At 37.1% G+C, this 12,049-nt stretch overlaps 1 protein-coding gene across 4 annotated transcripts in view; it reads left to right on the forward strand.

Annotated features, from left to right (window-relative positions):
* Positions 1-12,049, forward strand: part of ANKRD28 (ankyrin repeat domain 28) — a 164,916-nt gene that overhangs the window by 83,347 nt on the left and 69,520 nt on the right. The window contains exon 1 of one of the 4 annotated variants that reach the window (XM_074195762.1): positions 3,715-3,850. The exons of the other annotated variants lie outside the window; for them this stretch is intronic. Coding sequence (XP_074051863.1) covers positions 3,820-3,850 — 31 coding nt within the window. The 5' untranslated portion in view covers positions 3,715-3,819. Of the gene's footprint in view, positions 1-3,714; positions 3,851-12,049 lie in introns of those variants that run through there. 4 annotated transcript variants of the gene reach the window in all.

The following is a 12,049-nucleotide window of genomic DNA, read 5'->3' on the forward strand; positions in this document are numbered from 1 at the left end:
TCCTGACCCTCTCTTCTGAATCTCCTTCTTTACTTTTCAACCTCTTTTGCTAGGTCATCATGCCAGTGTTTCCTCAAAGTGCTCTTTTAGGCTGCCTCCCCTCTCTTAGGACCCCATTAGTTCCTATGGTTTAATTATCATTTTCTATTCTTACAACTCCTTGAGACATATATCTAGCTCCATTTTCTGTCTTTAGCTTCAATTCCTCATCATCAATTGCATTTTGGACATTTCAGTCTGGATATAATACTAATGTTCTCAACCGTATTAGCAGCTCCAAAACTGGTTCCCTTCCCCTTCAAACTCAACCCTTCTTCCAATCTTCCCTATTTCACAATTCTTTCAGTCTCCCTTATGCTATGCTTCCAGTTAGTTGTTGTATCTTGCTGGTTTCTACCTCCACAGCATGTCTTGCAGTCAATTTTAATTCTTCTCACTTAGGTTTTTTGCTGCAGGTGGCTAGCTTCAATTGTCTTTCCACTTCATTTCTTCTGTCCACAGCTATCAAAGTAATTTTCTTTAAAGCATACTAACCATGCTGTTTCAGTGTATTGATAAGCTATGCAGAATTTTCCCCCCTCTTTTGTGTTAAGAAATATTGTTCATTATGAGACCCTGGGGAGGGAGAGGGATACTGAGGAGAATTATGTGAAAATGATGTCAATAAAAAGTTTTTTAAAAAAAATTAATTTTAAGCACAATATATAGCTGGAACAGGTATTTCTTATGATGGTGACATCCTCATCAGACCCTAATATATTAGCCATCAGATAAATCACTCAGAAGTGTTGGTCTGTATATCATTTCAACATCAGAAAACCCCTGTGGATGAAGAATTTGTTTTGGGAAACTTTAACATGCAGTTAAATGCAAAAATTTCAGCTGTTCTAGCAGTAGCTGTGTCTTTGATAAATGATGAATATTTGTGGACAGTGTTCTGGGCCGAGATTTAACCAGAGGAAGCAAACAAAATGCAATGATTTTAATGATACCAGCTTTCTTCCTGATGTTATGGCCCATCTTTTCAATTCTAGTCTAATTCCAGTGATATTTTATAAGAATGAATTATGAAATGTCAGTTTCAAAAGAATTTAAATTTTAGGGTCAACTGAAACATAATGGGAAAATGCATAAATGAATTATACAAAAGTTTTGTGTAAAAAAAAAAGCCCTCAGAATGTCATAGAAGGTTTCTAGGATAAACTAAGGACATCCCATGCACTTGGTCATTATTTATATAATGCCAGTAGAAGTAGAGGCAAAGCCTCCAACATCTTATATAAAACTCCTTTGGAAAATTCATGTTGACTAGGAGTGTACTATAAAGGGACAAGAGTCAGCAGATATAGATGAGTTCTGAAGCATGATTTTGGAGGAAATAATAACCAATGTCCCAAAGCATCAAAATACAGGAAAATTAATACTTTAGGAGGATTAATTTGGCTTAGCTTTTAAGGAAGGATTGGACAGTGTCAAGCCTAGTTGTATAGGGAGATCAGAAACTAAACTTTTAATAACAAATATATTTTTCCAACTACAGTTTTCAGCATTCATTTTTTGTAAGGTTTTTGCATTACACATTTTTCTCCCTTGCTCCCTTTCTTCTCCCCTCCCTTGACAGCAAGTAATCTATTAGGTTATATATATAAAATTGTTACATCTTTGCACATTGATCATGTTGTGGAGGAAGAACCAAAACAAAAGGGGGAAAATCCATGAGAGGGGAAAAAACATAAAGCATAAAATAAATTTAAAAAATTGAAAATATTATGCATTGGCCTTCATTTTGACTCTGTAGTTACTTCTCCAGATGTGAGTGACGTGTTCAATCACAAGTCCTTGATTATAAATATTATAAATCATTATTCTGAGAAAAGCTAGGTCCGTTGTAGTTGAACAGTGTTGCTGGACCTCCCCTCACACATATATCACCATAATTCAGGCTTAGACTATTGCAATAATATCCTAACTTGTCTCCTTGCCTAGCAGAACAAGTCTAGTTTCTTTGTCAAGAAATGGCCCAAGGGGGCGGCTAGGTAGTGCAGTGGATAAAGCACCGGCCCTGGAGTCATGAGTACCTGGGTTCAAATGGTTTCAGACAATTAATAATTACCTAACTGTGTGGCCTTGGGCAAGTCACTTAACCCCATTTGCCTTGCAAAAACCTAAAGAAAAAAAAGAAATGGCCCAAAATGGGGTCACAAAGAGTCAGACATTACTGAAAAAAATAATTGGACATCTACAGGATGCTGTGTTAAACCAGAATTGAGTGTACCTAGTTAGGTGTACTTGACCTTTTTGGAAGATTTCAGGCTTTTTTGAAGTGAAGCAATGTCCTTTGTGTTTGTGGTCTATAGCATACCATCTGGCATCCAGTAGGTGTTTAATAAGTACTTATTATTGATTAGATTTCCCTTATGTTTTGTTTAGAGGTTTATATTTTATATTTAGATTGTGTGGGTGGTTATGTAACAGTAGAATGGACTATGATCCACAGGGATGTTAAGAAGGAAGGAAAAGCCTAATATTTGGTTAAATTCAGCTAGTGTTAATTAAGTACTTGCTGTGCCCTGGGACATTTTCAGTCAAATCAAGAAGCCTCCTGATGGCATGGGAGACCCTCTATTAATATTTCTAAGTTATCACTTGCTCTCTCCTTATGGGACAAACCAGACAATATAAAATCAGTGTAGAAACTGTTCACACTGTGTAAGAAATCACTATTTTAACAATAATTACCAAAATACAACTCTTTCCTTAAGCCACATCAAGAAGTTCTCAAAAATTTTTCAGGGAGTTAAAGGCAAATAAATGGAGGCATCAGTTCGCTAGAAGTGCTCCAAGGCCTAAACTCTAAGCAGTCAGGGATACTGCCTTAAAGTGACACAGGTTTCTGAAATCCAGATATATCTGGACTCATAATTATCTTAGATAATGCTTAAATACGCTTTAAGAAGTCAATGGGGCAGCTAGGTGGCACAGTGGATAGAGCATCGGCCCTGGAGTCAGGAGGACCTGAGTTCAAATCCTGCCTCAGATACACCTAGCTGTGTGACCTTGGGCAAGCCACTTAACCCCATTGCCTTGCCTTGCATAAAAAAAAAATATTCTACATTTGATTGGGTGATAAATATGTGTACCTTACTAAAACGACAAAATACACACCAAGAAATGTTAGCAGATTAGAGGACCTGACAAGTAGCTGAGCTGGGAAATGCCTCCTATGGGTGAATATCTAAGACTGGTCTAATGAAAACACCATGACTTTGAGGGAATGATAATTGAAAATTATCTTTCCAGTTAGCAGAATCAACTGTAGTATGATAAGAAAATATCTAATTTGTTGTCTACATTAATAATGGAAAGAGAAGCCATATTTTACTTAAGGGTTAGTGAAAATAAAGATGCAGCATTTTTCCTATCCATATTCACAGACCCTCTAAAATATATCCATAGGGACAATGAGAGATTTGAACTTTAAGCTCAGGAAGACATAAGAGCTAAATAATATAGATTTGAGTCCAAGTTACAGAGATAGTTGAAACTATGGGAGGTAAGTGATAAGATCAATTAGAGAAGAGTAGAGATTTGAGAACACTCACAAAGTGATGGCAACACTTTTCCTCCAAAGGAAAAGTAGGAGTCAGCACCACACAAGTAGAAGACTCAGGGAAGAGCACTGTCAGGAAAATCTAAGGAAGGAGCATTAGACTTGGAGGAGATACTCTCAGATGCTGAAGACAAGAATGATGAGAATGAAGAACCCTCTACAAGTTCATTGATGTCCTTGGAGAGAGCAAGTTCAGCTTGGAATTGAGGATGGAAGGAAGATTGCAAAGAGCTGAGGAAGGTACTACCAGTGTATACACCATTAGTGTTGTGCTACATATACTTGGATACTAACTTAAAATTTATTGAATTGAATCAATCAGAATTGAAACATTTTTACAATATCAGCAATGGTAACTGTTGTTTCATGATTTTTTTGGTTTATATTTGGGTTTTTAAATTTTCAACTGATCTTTTATCTCTTAAGAGAAAGATAATTGCATTCAATTTAATAGAATGTAAGATCACATTTTCTGTTTTCTTCCTTTTAGATAGTGAAAAGAAATTTGTAACAAAAAAAGTAGCAGTAGTGTGACTTTTTGTGTGTTCTTTAAGTGAATAGTTTTTCATTATTCCCAGACTTTGAATCTTTACTATTCTTTTTTTTTAGGATTTTTTGCAAGGTAAATGGGGTTAAATGGCTTGCCCAAGGCCACACAGCTGGGTCATTATTAAGTGTCTGAGGCCAGGCTGGATTTGAACTCAGGTACTCCTGACTCCAGGGCCAGTACTCTATCCACTGTGCCACCTAGCCACCCCTATTCTTTTTTTTAAATTTATTTTTTTCTTTCTTTTTTATTATTTAATTTAATATTTTCTTTTTTCCCAATTACATAGAATTTTTAAAATATTTATTCTCATTTTGTACAAATGTTTTTTATATTAATAAAATATTCTTGTTTAAGAGTAAATAAAATAGCCCCTCCCCCCATAAATATAGACTTGCTTGAGCAATAAAGGGGAGAGAAAAAAATTAAATTAAAATTAAAAAAAATAATAGTAATAATTGTAGGTATGGCCAGGTGGCACAATGGACGGAGCACCAGCCCTGGAGCCACGAGCACCCAAGTCCGCATCCGGCCCCGTAGACCCAACAATTATCCAGCTGTGTGACATGCAAGCCACCCGAACCCCACTGCCCTGCAAAAACCAAAAAGAAAAAAGAAAAAAAAGGGAAAAAAAGACCCAAAATAAAATAAAACAGTAATAATAGTAGGGGTGGCTGGGTGGCAGACAGAGCATTAGCCCTTGAGCCAGGAGCACCCGGGTCCAAATCTGGCCTCAGACAACCAACAATCATCCTGCTATGCATCTCCAAGCAGGCCACCCAGCCCCATTTGCCCTGCACACCCCCCCAAATAATAATAATAATAAAAAATGTACTTCAGTCTTTGTTCCAACACCAACAACTCTGTCACAGGTGGGTCACATTCTGTATGATAAGTCCATTGCAAAAGTTGCTTCCATATTTTTCCACCGTTGCCATTGCTGATCACAACTCCCCCCTTTTGTATTTCTCCACTACCATGTACTATATTTTCTCTCTCCTTTCACTCTGACTCTGCCGTAGGGTAGCTGAGTGGCGCAGCAGACAGATCCCTGGTCCTGGGGCCAAGAAGCCCTGAGCCGGTCCCGGACAGGCCATCCAATCCCAACCCCTTGCAAGAAGTAAAAAAAAAAATTGTGTTATATCTGACCACTCTCCCCCCATGGTCCATCTTCTCCTCCATCACTCACATACCCCCTTCCCCCTGTCCCCCTTCTCTCCTTCTTACTCCAGATGTCTACTCCATTGAGTATATATGCTGTTTCCTCTCCTAGCCACCTCTGATGAGAACGAAGATTCCCTCATTCCCCCTTGCCTCCCCCACCTTGACATATCATTGCAATAGCTCATTGTAATAAAGAAAAATCTTATATGAAATATCTTGGCCTATTCCCCCTCTCCTTTTTCTTTCTCCCATTACATTTCCCTTTTTTTCCTATTGACTCCATTTTTACACCATATTTTATCTTCGAATTCAGCTTTCTCCCGTGCTTCAACTATAAAAGCTCCCTCTACCTCCTCTGTTAATTGAGAAGGTTCATATGAGTATTATCAGTGTCATTTTTCTGTGCAGGAATAGATGCAGTTCATCATCAAGTCCCTCATATTTTCCCCCTCTCCTCCACTCTCTACGCTTCACCTGAGTCCTGTATCTGAAGATCAAACCTTCTGTTCAGCTCTGGCCATTCCAGAGGGAACATTTGAAATTCCCCTAGTTCACTGAAAGTCCATCTTTTTCCCTGGAAGAGGACATTCAGCCTTGCTGGTTAGTTCATTCTTGGCTGCATTCTAAGGTCTTTTGCCTTCTGGTATATTATATTCCAAGCCCTATGAGCTTCCAATGTAGCTGCTGCTAAGTCCTGTGTGATCCTGACTGCAGCTCCACGATATTTGAACTGTGTCCTTCTGGCTGTTTGTAATACTTTCTCTTTGACTTGGGAGTTCTGGAACTTGGCTATAATATTCCTAGGGGTTGGTTTTTTGGGGTCTCTTACTTGGAGGGATTGGTGGATTCTCTCCATTTCTATTTTCCCCTCTGCTTCTAGAATATCAGAGCAATTTTCTTGTAGTAATTCTTTGAAAATGATGTCAAGGCTCTTTTCCTGATCATGACTTTCAGGTATTCCAATAATTTTTAAATTATCTTTCCTATGTCTGTTTTCCATATCAGTTGTTTTTTCAATGAGATATTTCACATTTTCTTCTAATTTTTCATTTTTTTTTTTTGTTTTGAAGTATTGATTCTTGATTTCTGGTAAATTCATCAATCTCCCTGAATTCTATTCTTTGTCTGAAGGATTTGTTCTCCTCAGAGAGTTTTCTTATCTCTTTTTCCATCTGGCCAATTTTGCTTTTTAAAGCATTCTTCTCCTCAATAACTTTTTGAGCTGTTTTATTCATTTGACCTAAGCTGTTTTTTAGCATGCTATTTTCTTCAGCATTTTTTTGGATTTCCTTGACTAAGCTGCTAACTTCATTTTTCATGTTTTTCCTGCATCTCTCTCCTTTCTTTTCCCAGTTTTTCTTCTAACAACCTCATTTGATTTTCAAAGTCTTTTTTGAGCTCTGTCATAGCCTGAGCCCAATTTCTGTTTTTCTTGGAGTCTTTAGATGCAGGAGCTTGTGCTTCCTCATCTTCAGACTGAGTGTTTTGATCCTTCTTGGGCTCATTTGCAAAATATTTCTCAATGGTCTTCCTCTTATTTCTCTGCTTGCTCATTTTCCCAGCCTGGGCCTGGTTTGTGGTGTTTCTTGAGTTTTTGGGACACTCCCACAAGGGTCTCAGTGTGTGAGGCTCTGTCCTCCCTCCTGGTCTGTGAATGACCATAGGTGCCCCCCTCTGCCACGGAGCTGAGGTGGAGGGGAACCCTGCTGTTCTATTGGGGGGGGGGCCTAGACTGGGATCAGGATCTGAATGTGGTCAGAGCCCCAGAGTCCTGTTCCAGGGGCAGAGGACAGAGCTCTGAAGTCTCTCTCTCTTCACTCTCCTCCCTCAGCTCAATGGGCTCATGCCCTGGGGGCTCCTGCTTACTGGCTCCACCTGCTTCTGTTCCTGGATCTGGGCTGGTGAAAGAGCTCGCTGTGTGCCCTGAGGGCTGGGCTCCACGTGCTCCCTCTGGCAGAGGTCCCCCACTGTTCCCCCACTTTGTGCCTGGTGCTCCCCAAGGTGTAGCTCAGGAGACTCCCCCACTGCTGTGAGCTGAGACTCCCAGCGCCCTGGGACTGCCTCCGGGAGGCTGAAGTTCTTTGGTTCTGGTGGGCCACCCCTCCGACCCCGGGGAGCAGAGCCTTTCTGCTGTTTTCCAGGTTACCTTGAGTAGGAGAACTGACTCACTGGGTCCCTTTGTGGGTTCTGTCTCTCGAAAGTTTAGTTAGGGTCCTTAGCTGATGAGTTTTATCAGAGAGCGCCTAAGACTGGATCCTTTCTTGTTGCCATCTTGGCTCCGCTCCCACCCCTATTTTTTTTTAAATAGTAATCCCCTCTCTTTTCCTTTTATCCTCTTAGCTAACCTTCTTCCCATTATTGGAGCAAACATCATAAAACAGTTATTTTTGAAGTTACAATTATTGACATACAAAATAACTTAGAACAGTATTTTTCAGGATGGCTAGGTGGCACAGTGGATAAAGCACCGGCCCTGGAGTCAGGAGTACCTGGGTTCAAATCCGGTCCCAGACACTTAATAATTACCCAGCTGTGTGGCCTTGGGCAAGCTACTTAACCCCATTTGCAAAAACCTAAAAAAAAAACAACAGTATTTTTCATCCAAAAGAGAAGGTCAGTGTCGGGAAGATAAAATAGTATCCATGTAATTTTAATATTGCTTTTTAACTGCAGAATATTTATGTGGAAATTTTTATTAATCTATGTTGCATTTTTGTCCAGTTAAGAAACTAATTTGTTAAATAGATGATTTATTGGTTTCTAAAAATAAACTTCATCATTTCTGCTGTATTTCTCTCATGATAAAGCTGTATATTACAATAAATTTTAAAAACTCACTTTCCTTAACTATCCCTTTGTTTATTCTCTTTCTCCCTCTTTTCTAATTTCTCTTAAAAGTGGATTGATTACCTATCCTCCTTGATAGAGGAAGTGCTGTTTCAGAAAAAAATCATAGCCTTTCAGAACCTTCTAATCCAATCTCTACATAAACAGGAATCATCTTCAAAACTCTCTTGATAAGTGGTCAACCAATTATGTACATTTGAGGGCCATGAGATGAGGTGAGAATGGAAAAAGGGTTAGAGATAATGGAGATAGTATAGATACTCAGGAAAATTTGAGATAAAAGAAAAATTTATCCAGCACAAGCTGCTAGGAAGAAGGACAGTTAATGGAAAATGCACTTTCTTTGATCTATGGCCATAATCTAGAATACATATGCAAGCACCAAGAAATGCAGATAAGGACACCTTTTTTATTTTTATTTTTTCTTATTGGTATTTTACTTTTTCCTGTTGTGTGTTATGAAATTTTTAAACATTCGTCCACATGCATGTTTATGTTAACATAATTTTCTTCCTCTATCCCCCTACCCTCAGCAGAGTCTAGTAAGCATTGTATATGAACATTTGTGTTTAACATGTTTACATATTAGTCATTTTCTGTATGAGGAAGATAGATATATATATGTATATATATAGGAATATATGAGGAATTAATACCAAAGGAAGAGAAAAAACCATGGAATATGAAGGAAAAATATAAGAGATTCTTTAAAAGTGTATTTCAAATTTATTTTGTTCATCTGGATGTGAATGGCATTGTCCATAACAGGTTGTTCAAGCTTTCTGAATTGCTGAGAGCAGCTGCATCCAACAGAGTCAAGAAAATGGTTATTTTTTTCTTCCAGCCTGCCAATCAGTAAACCTAAAGTACAGGCAAGTTATATTTTCTATACCATTTCTATATACTGTATACATTTTCTCTCTACCCTACCGTTCCTTCCACATATATAGAGTAAATTTATAAGAGATCACTGGCATTTTATTATTATCTGCCTAAAATGCCTTCTTTTCTGAGTATCACTTGTTTTCTAAAAGGATAACTCATTTGAAATATGTATTTTTAGCCCACCTACTTTTGCCCAAGACCATTGCAAATATATAAAATGATTTACATTATAAGTTAACCTCTTTAAGTATTCAAATTTAATGTTCAAAATGAATTACAGCATGATTCTTGTAAGAAACCAGGCTTTAAATTGTGAAGTTTCTTGGATTCTTGGTTAGTCTATATAACCCCTTCCAAAGCCTAAAATACTATTTTCTAGAGTTCCCTATTAAAAACAATGCAAGAGTGATTTTTCTGAGACTGATAGGTGGCAGTGAGGTAATGAAAAATGTGCTTTCTCTCTTTTTCTCTCCTTCCTCTACCCTTCCCTCCCCTCCTCTCTTCACTCCCTCCCACTCCTAACCTGATGATAAAACCTAAAGCTGTAGGACTCACTGCTTTTGGTAAGCAGCCAAAATTGGACATTATTTACAGTTTGAGGAGAAAAAGGCCAGTTCTTGGCTCATGGCCCAATTTACAAGGGTGCTGGCTACATCCCCTGTGGACTGGGAGGGACTAAAAGAGCAAGTTTTTACAAACAAATTTTGGAAAATAATATTGTTGCTATTTTCTTTTTTAAAGAGATCTGTGATTTCCCAGGTATAAAGAACTCCTCATAAGGAAACTAGTTCTATTAGTATAGATTTGCAATTCCCATCTAGTCTGTATTTATCTTACATTTAGTTGTTTACTTCTTGACTTCTCTATTTCAGTGTATATTTCTTTAGGGTATTTATTGCTTTTCTTTATGTTCCCTGGGTTTACTAGCCTAATACCTGGCAACAGGTATGGTCTTGATAAATGCATATTGACTGACAGTAATGTATAGTCATATTTGCTCAGACTCTTAACCAGTTTTTGTTTCAGGCAGAACCTGACTTAGGACTGTTTCTCTATCCACTATGCCTTAGTAGTAAATAATTGCCTAAATTATGTTACAAATTTATTTTTCCTTTGTGACATCATATGTTTGTTTCTTCATAATCCAAAATGAATATATGGGAATTGTTGTTTGTTCAGCTTTTACACCAGAATCTGCTTTTGACAAGAATATACTTGCAGTTTCTCGACTACCAAACTATTTCTAAACCACCACTTTGGCTCAGTATTTAAGTTCAAACCAATTCCCAATGAATGGTGTGATGCACTTGCATATCCTCATTTGAAGTTTATGAATTGCAATAGAACAGCTCCCTTGTTCCCTTCTGTTACTCTGTAATCATACCTGTGTTATCACATGACCAAGCTATTCTGTGCATTTACATTTTTGTAGTGCAAATATCAGACTGTTTAGAAATCATGATTTGCATCCAGCCTCAAACACTTAATAATTAACCTAGCTTTGTGGCCTTGGGCAAGCCACTTAACCTCATTGCCTTGCAAAAACCTTAAAAAAATTTACAAAAAAGAAATCATGATTGTTAGGCATACACATTGCATCCATTTTAAAACCATCATGGACTATCAAAAATGTTCTGCAGAGAACCAGAAGAACTTATACACCCTAACAGCAACATGGGGGTGATGATCAACCTTAATGGACTTGCTCATTCCATCAGTGCAGCAATCAGGCACAATTTTGGGGTATCTGCGATGGAGAATAAGGAGTTTAAGCAAAGACCATAGAATGTTATTACTTTTAATGAAAAAAACCCATTTTCTTATGTAATTTTGCTGTCTCTTATACTTTATTTTTCTTCCTTAAGGATATGATTTCTCATCACATTGAACTTAGATCAGTGTATACCATGGAAACAATGTAAAGACTAACAGACTGCCTTCTGTGGGGGGTGGGGAGGGACACCAGATTGGGGGGAAATTGTAAAATTCAAAAAAACCAAAATCTTTCTTTTTAAAAAATTGCAAAGTCCTTGAAGGCAAAAAAAAAAGTTCTTTAGAAATACTCATTTCAGTAGTAAAAACTTTTCCAATTTAAACTTATTTCCCACTTAAGTAAATTTTCTATTTGGCAGATTTTCAAATGAGCTAGTTGGCAGTATTGATGAGTTAGTAGTTTATGAGAAAGTGTAGCTGATTTGTAAATGGTAAAAGAGAAGATCAAGACTAAAGAGATTTTGTCTTATAAAAATGAGTTTGTCATTAGCCAGTAGAAAAGTAAATATTTTATGTTGCAACTAGCTATTCAGAAAACTTATAAATTCTTGTACCATTCTCTTCCATATATTTGTGTGAGCACTTTCATTTTATTCTTATCTTAAATCAGAATTTGTAATTAAGTGTGGAACCAGTTTTAAGATTTGTGGGGTTGAGCCAAATATTTTAGCAAGCCTTTGTTTAAATAAAGTTTGAAATTCAGTGTGCCTGTAATTATTATGTTGAACATTTTCAGGGATAGAGCAGTGGATAGAGCACTAGCCCTGGAGTCAGGAGTACCTGAGTTCAAATCAGACCTCAGATATTTAATTACCTAGCTGTGTGGCCTTGGGCAAGCTACTTAACCTCACTTGCCTTGCAAAAACATTAAAAAAAAATGTTTTTTTTCTAAGTTGTAACTTAAGAATGAAGTAGTTAACTTTACCAGGCACAATACTAAGGTCAGATAATTAAATAAACATATGAAGTCTTAACTGGATTGTTTCTTTTAATTTTTGCAGAATGTCCTATATAATAATGCTAATAATTACCTTACAATTTTATATTTAAAGTTTTAATAATTATAATTAGAATAAAAATTTAAATTAATTACAAATATAAAATATTTTAATTTTGAACTTCTGAGGCAAAATTAGCATTGTTGATACTATAAAAACACTTAATATTATGAGTAGTAGATAAAATTACTCTGGGGATCCATAACACATTTTCTTTTTTGTTGT

This window comes from Macrotis lagotis, chromosome 7, assembly GCF_037893015.1.
Source record: "Macrotis lagotis isolate mMagLag1 chromosome 7, bilby.v1.9.chrom.fasta, whole genome shotgun sequence".
In the NCBI taxonomy this organism is placed as follows: Eukaryota; Metazoa; Chordata; class Mammalia; order Peramelemorphia; family Peramelidae; genus Macrotis; species Macrotis lagotis.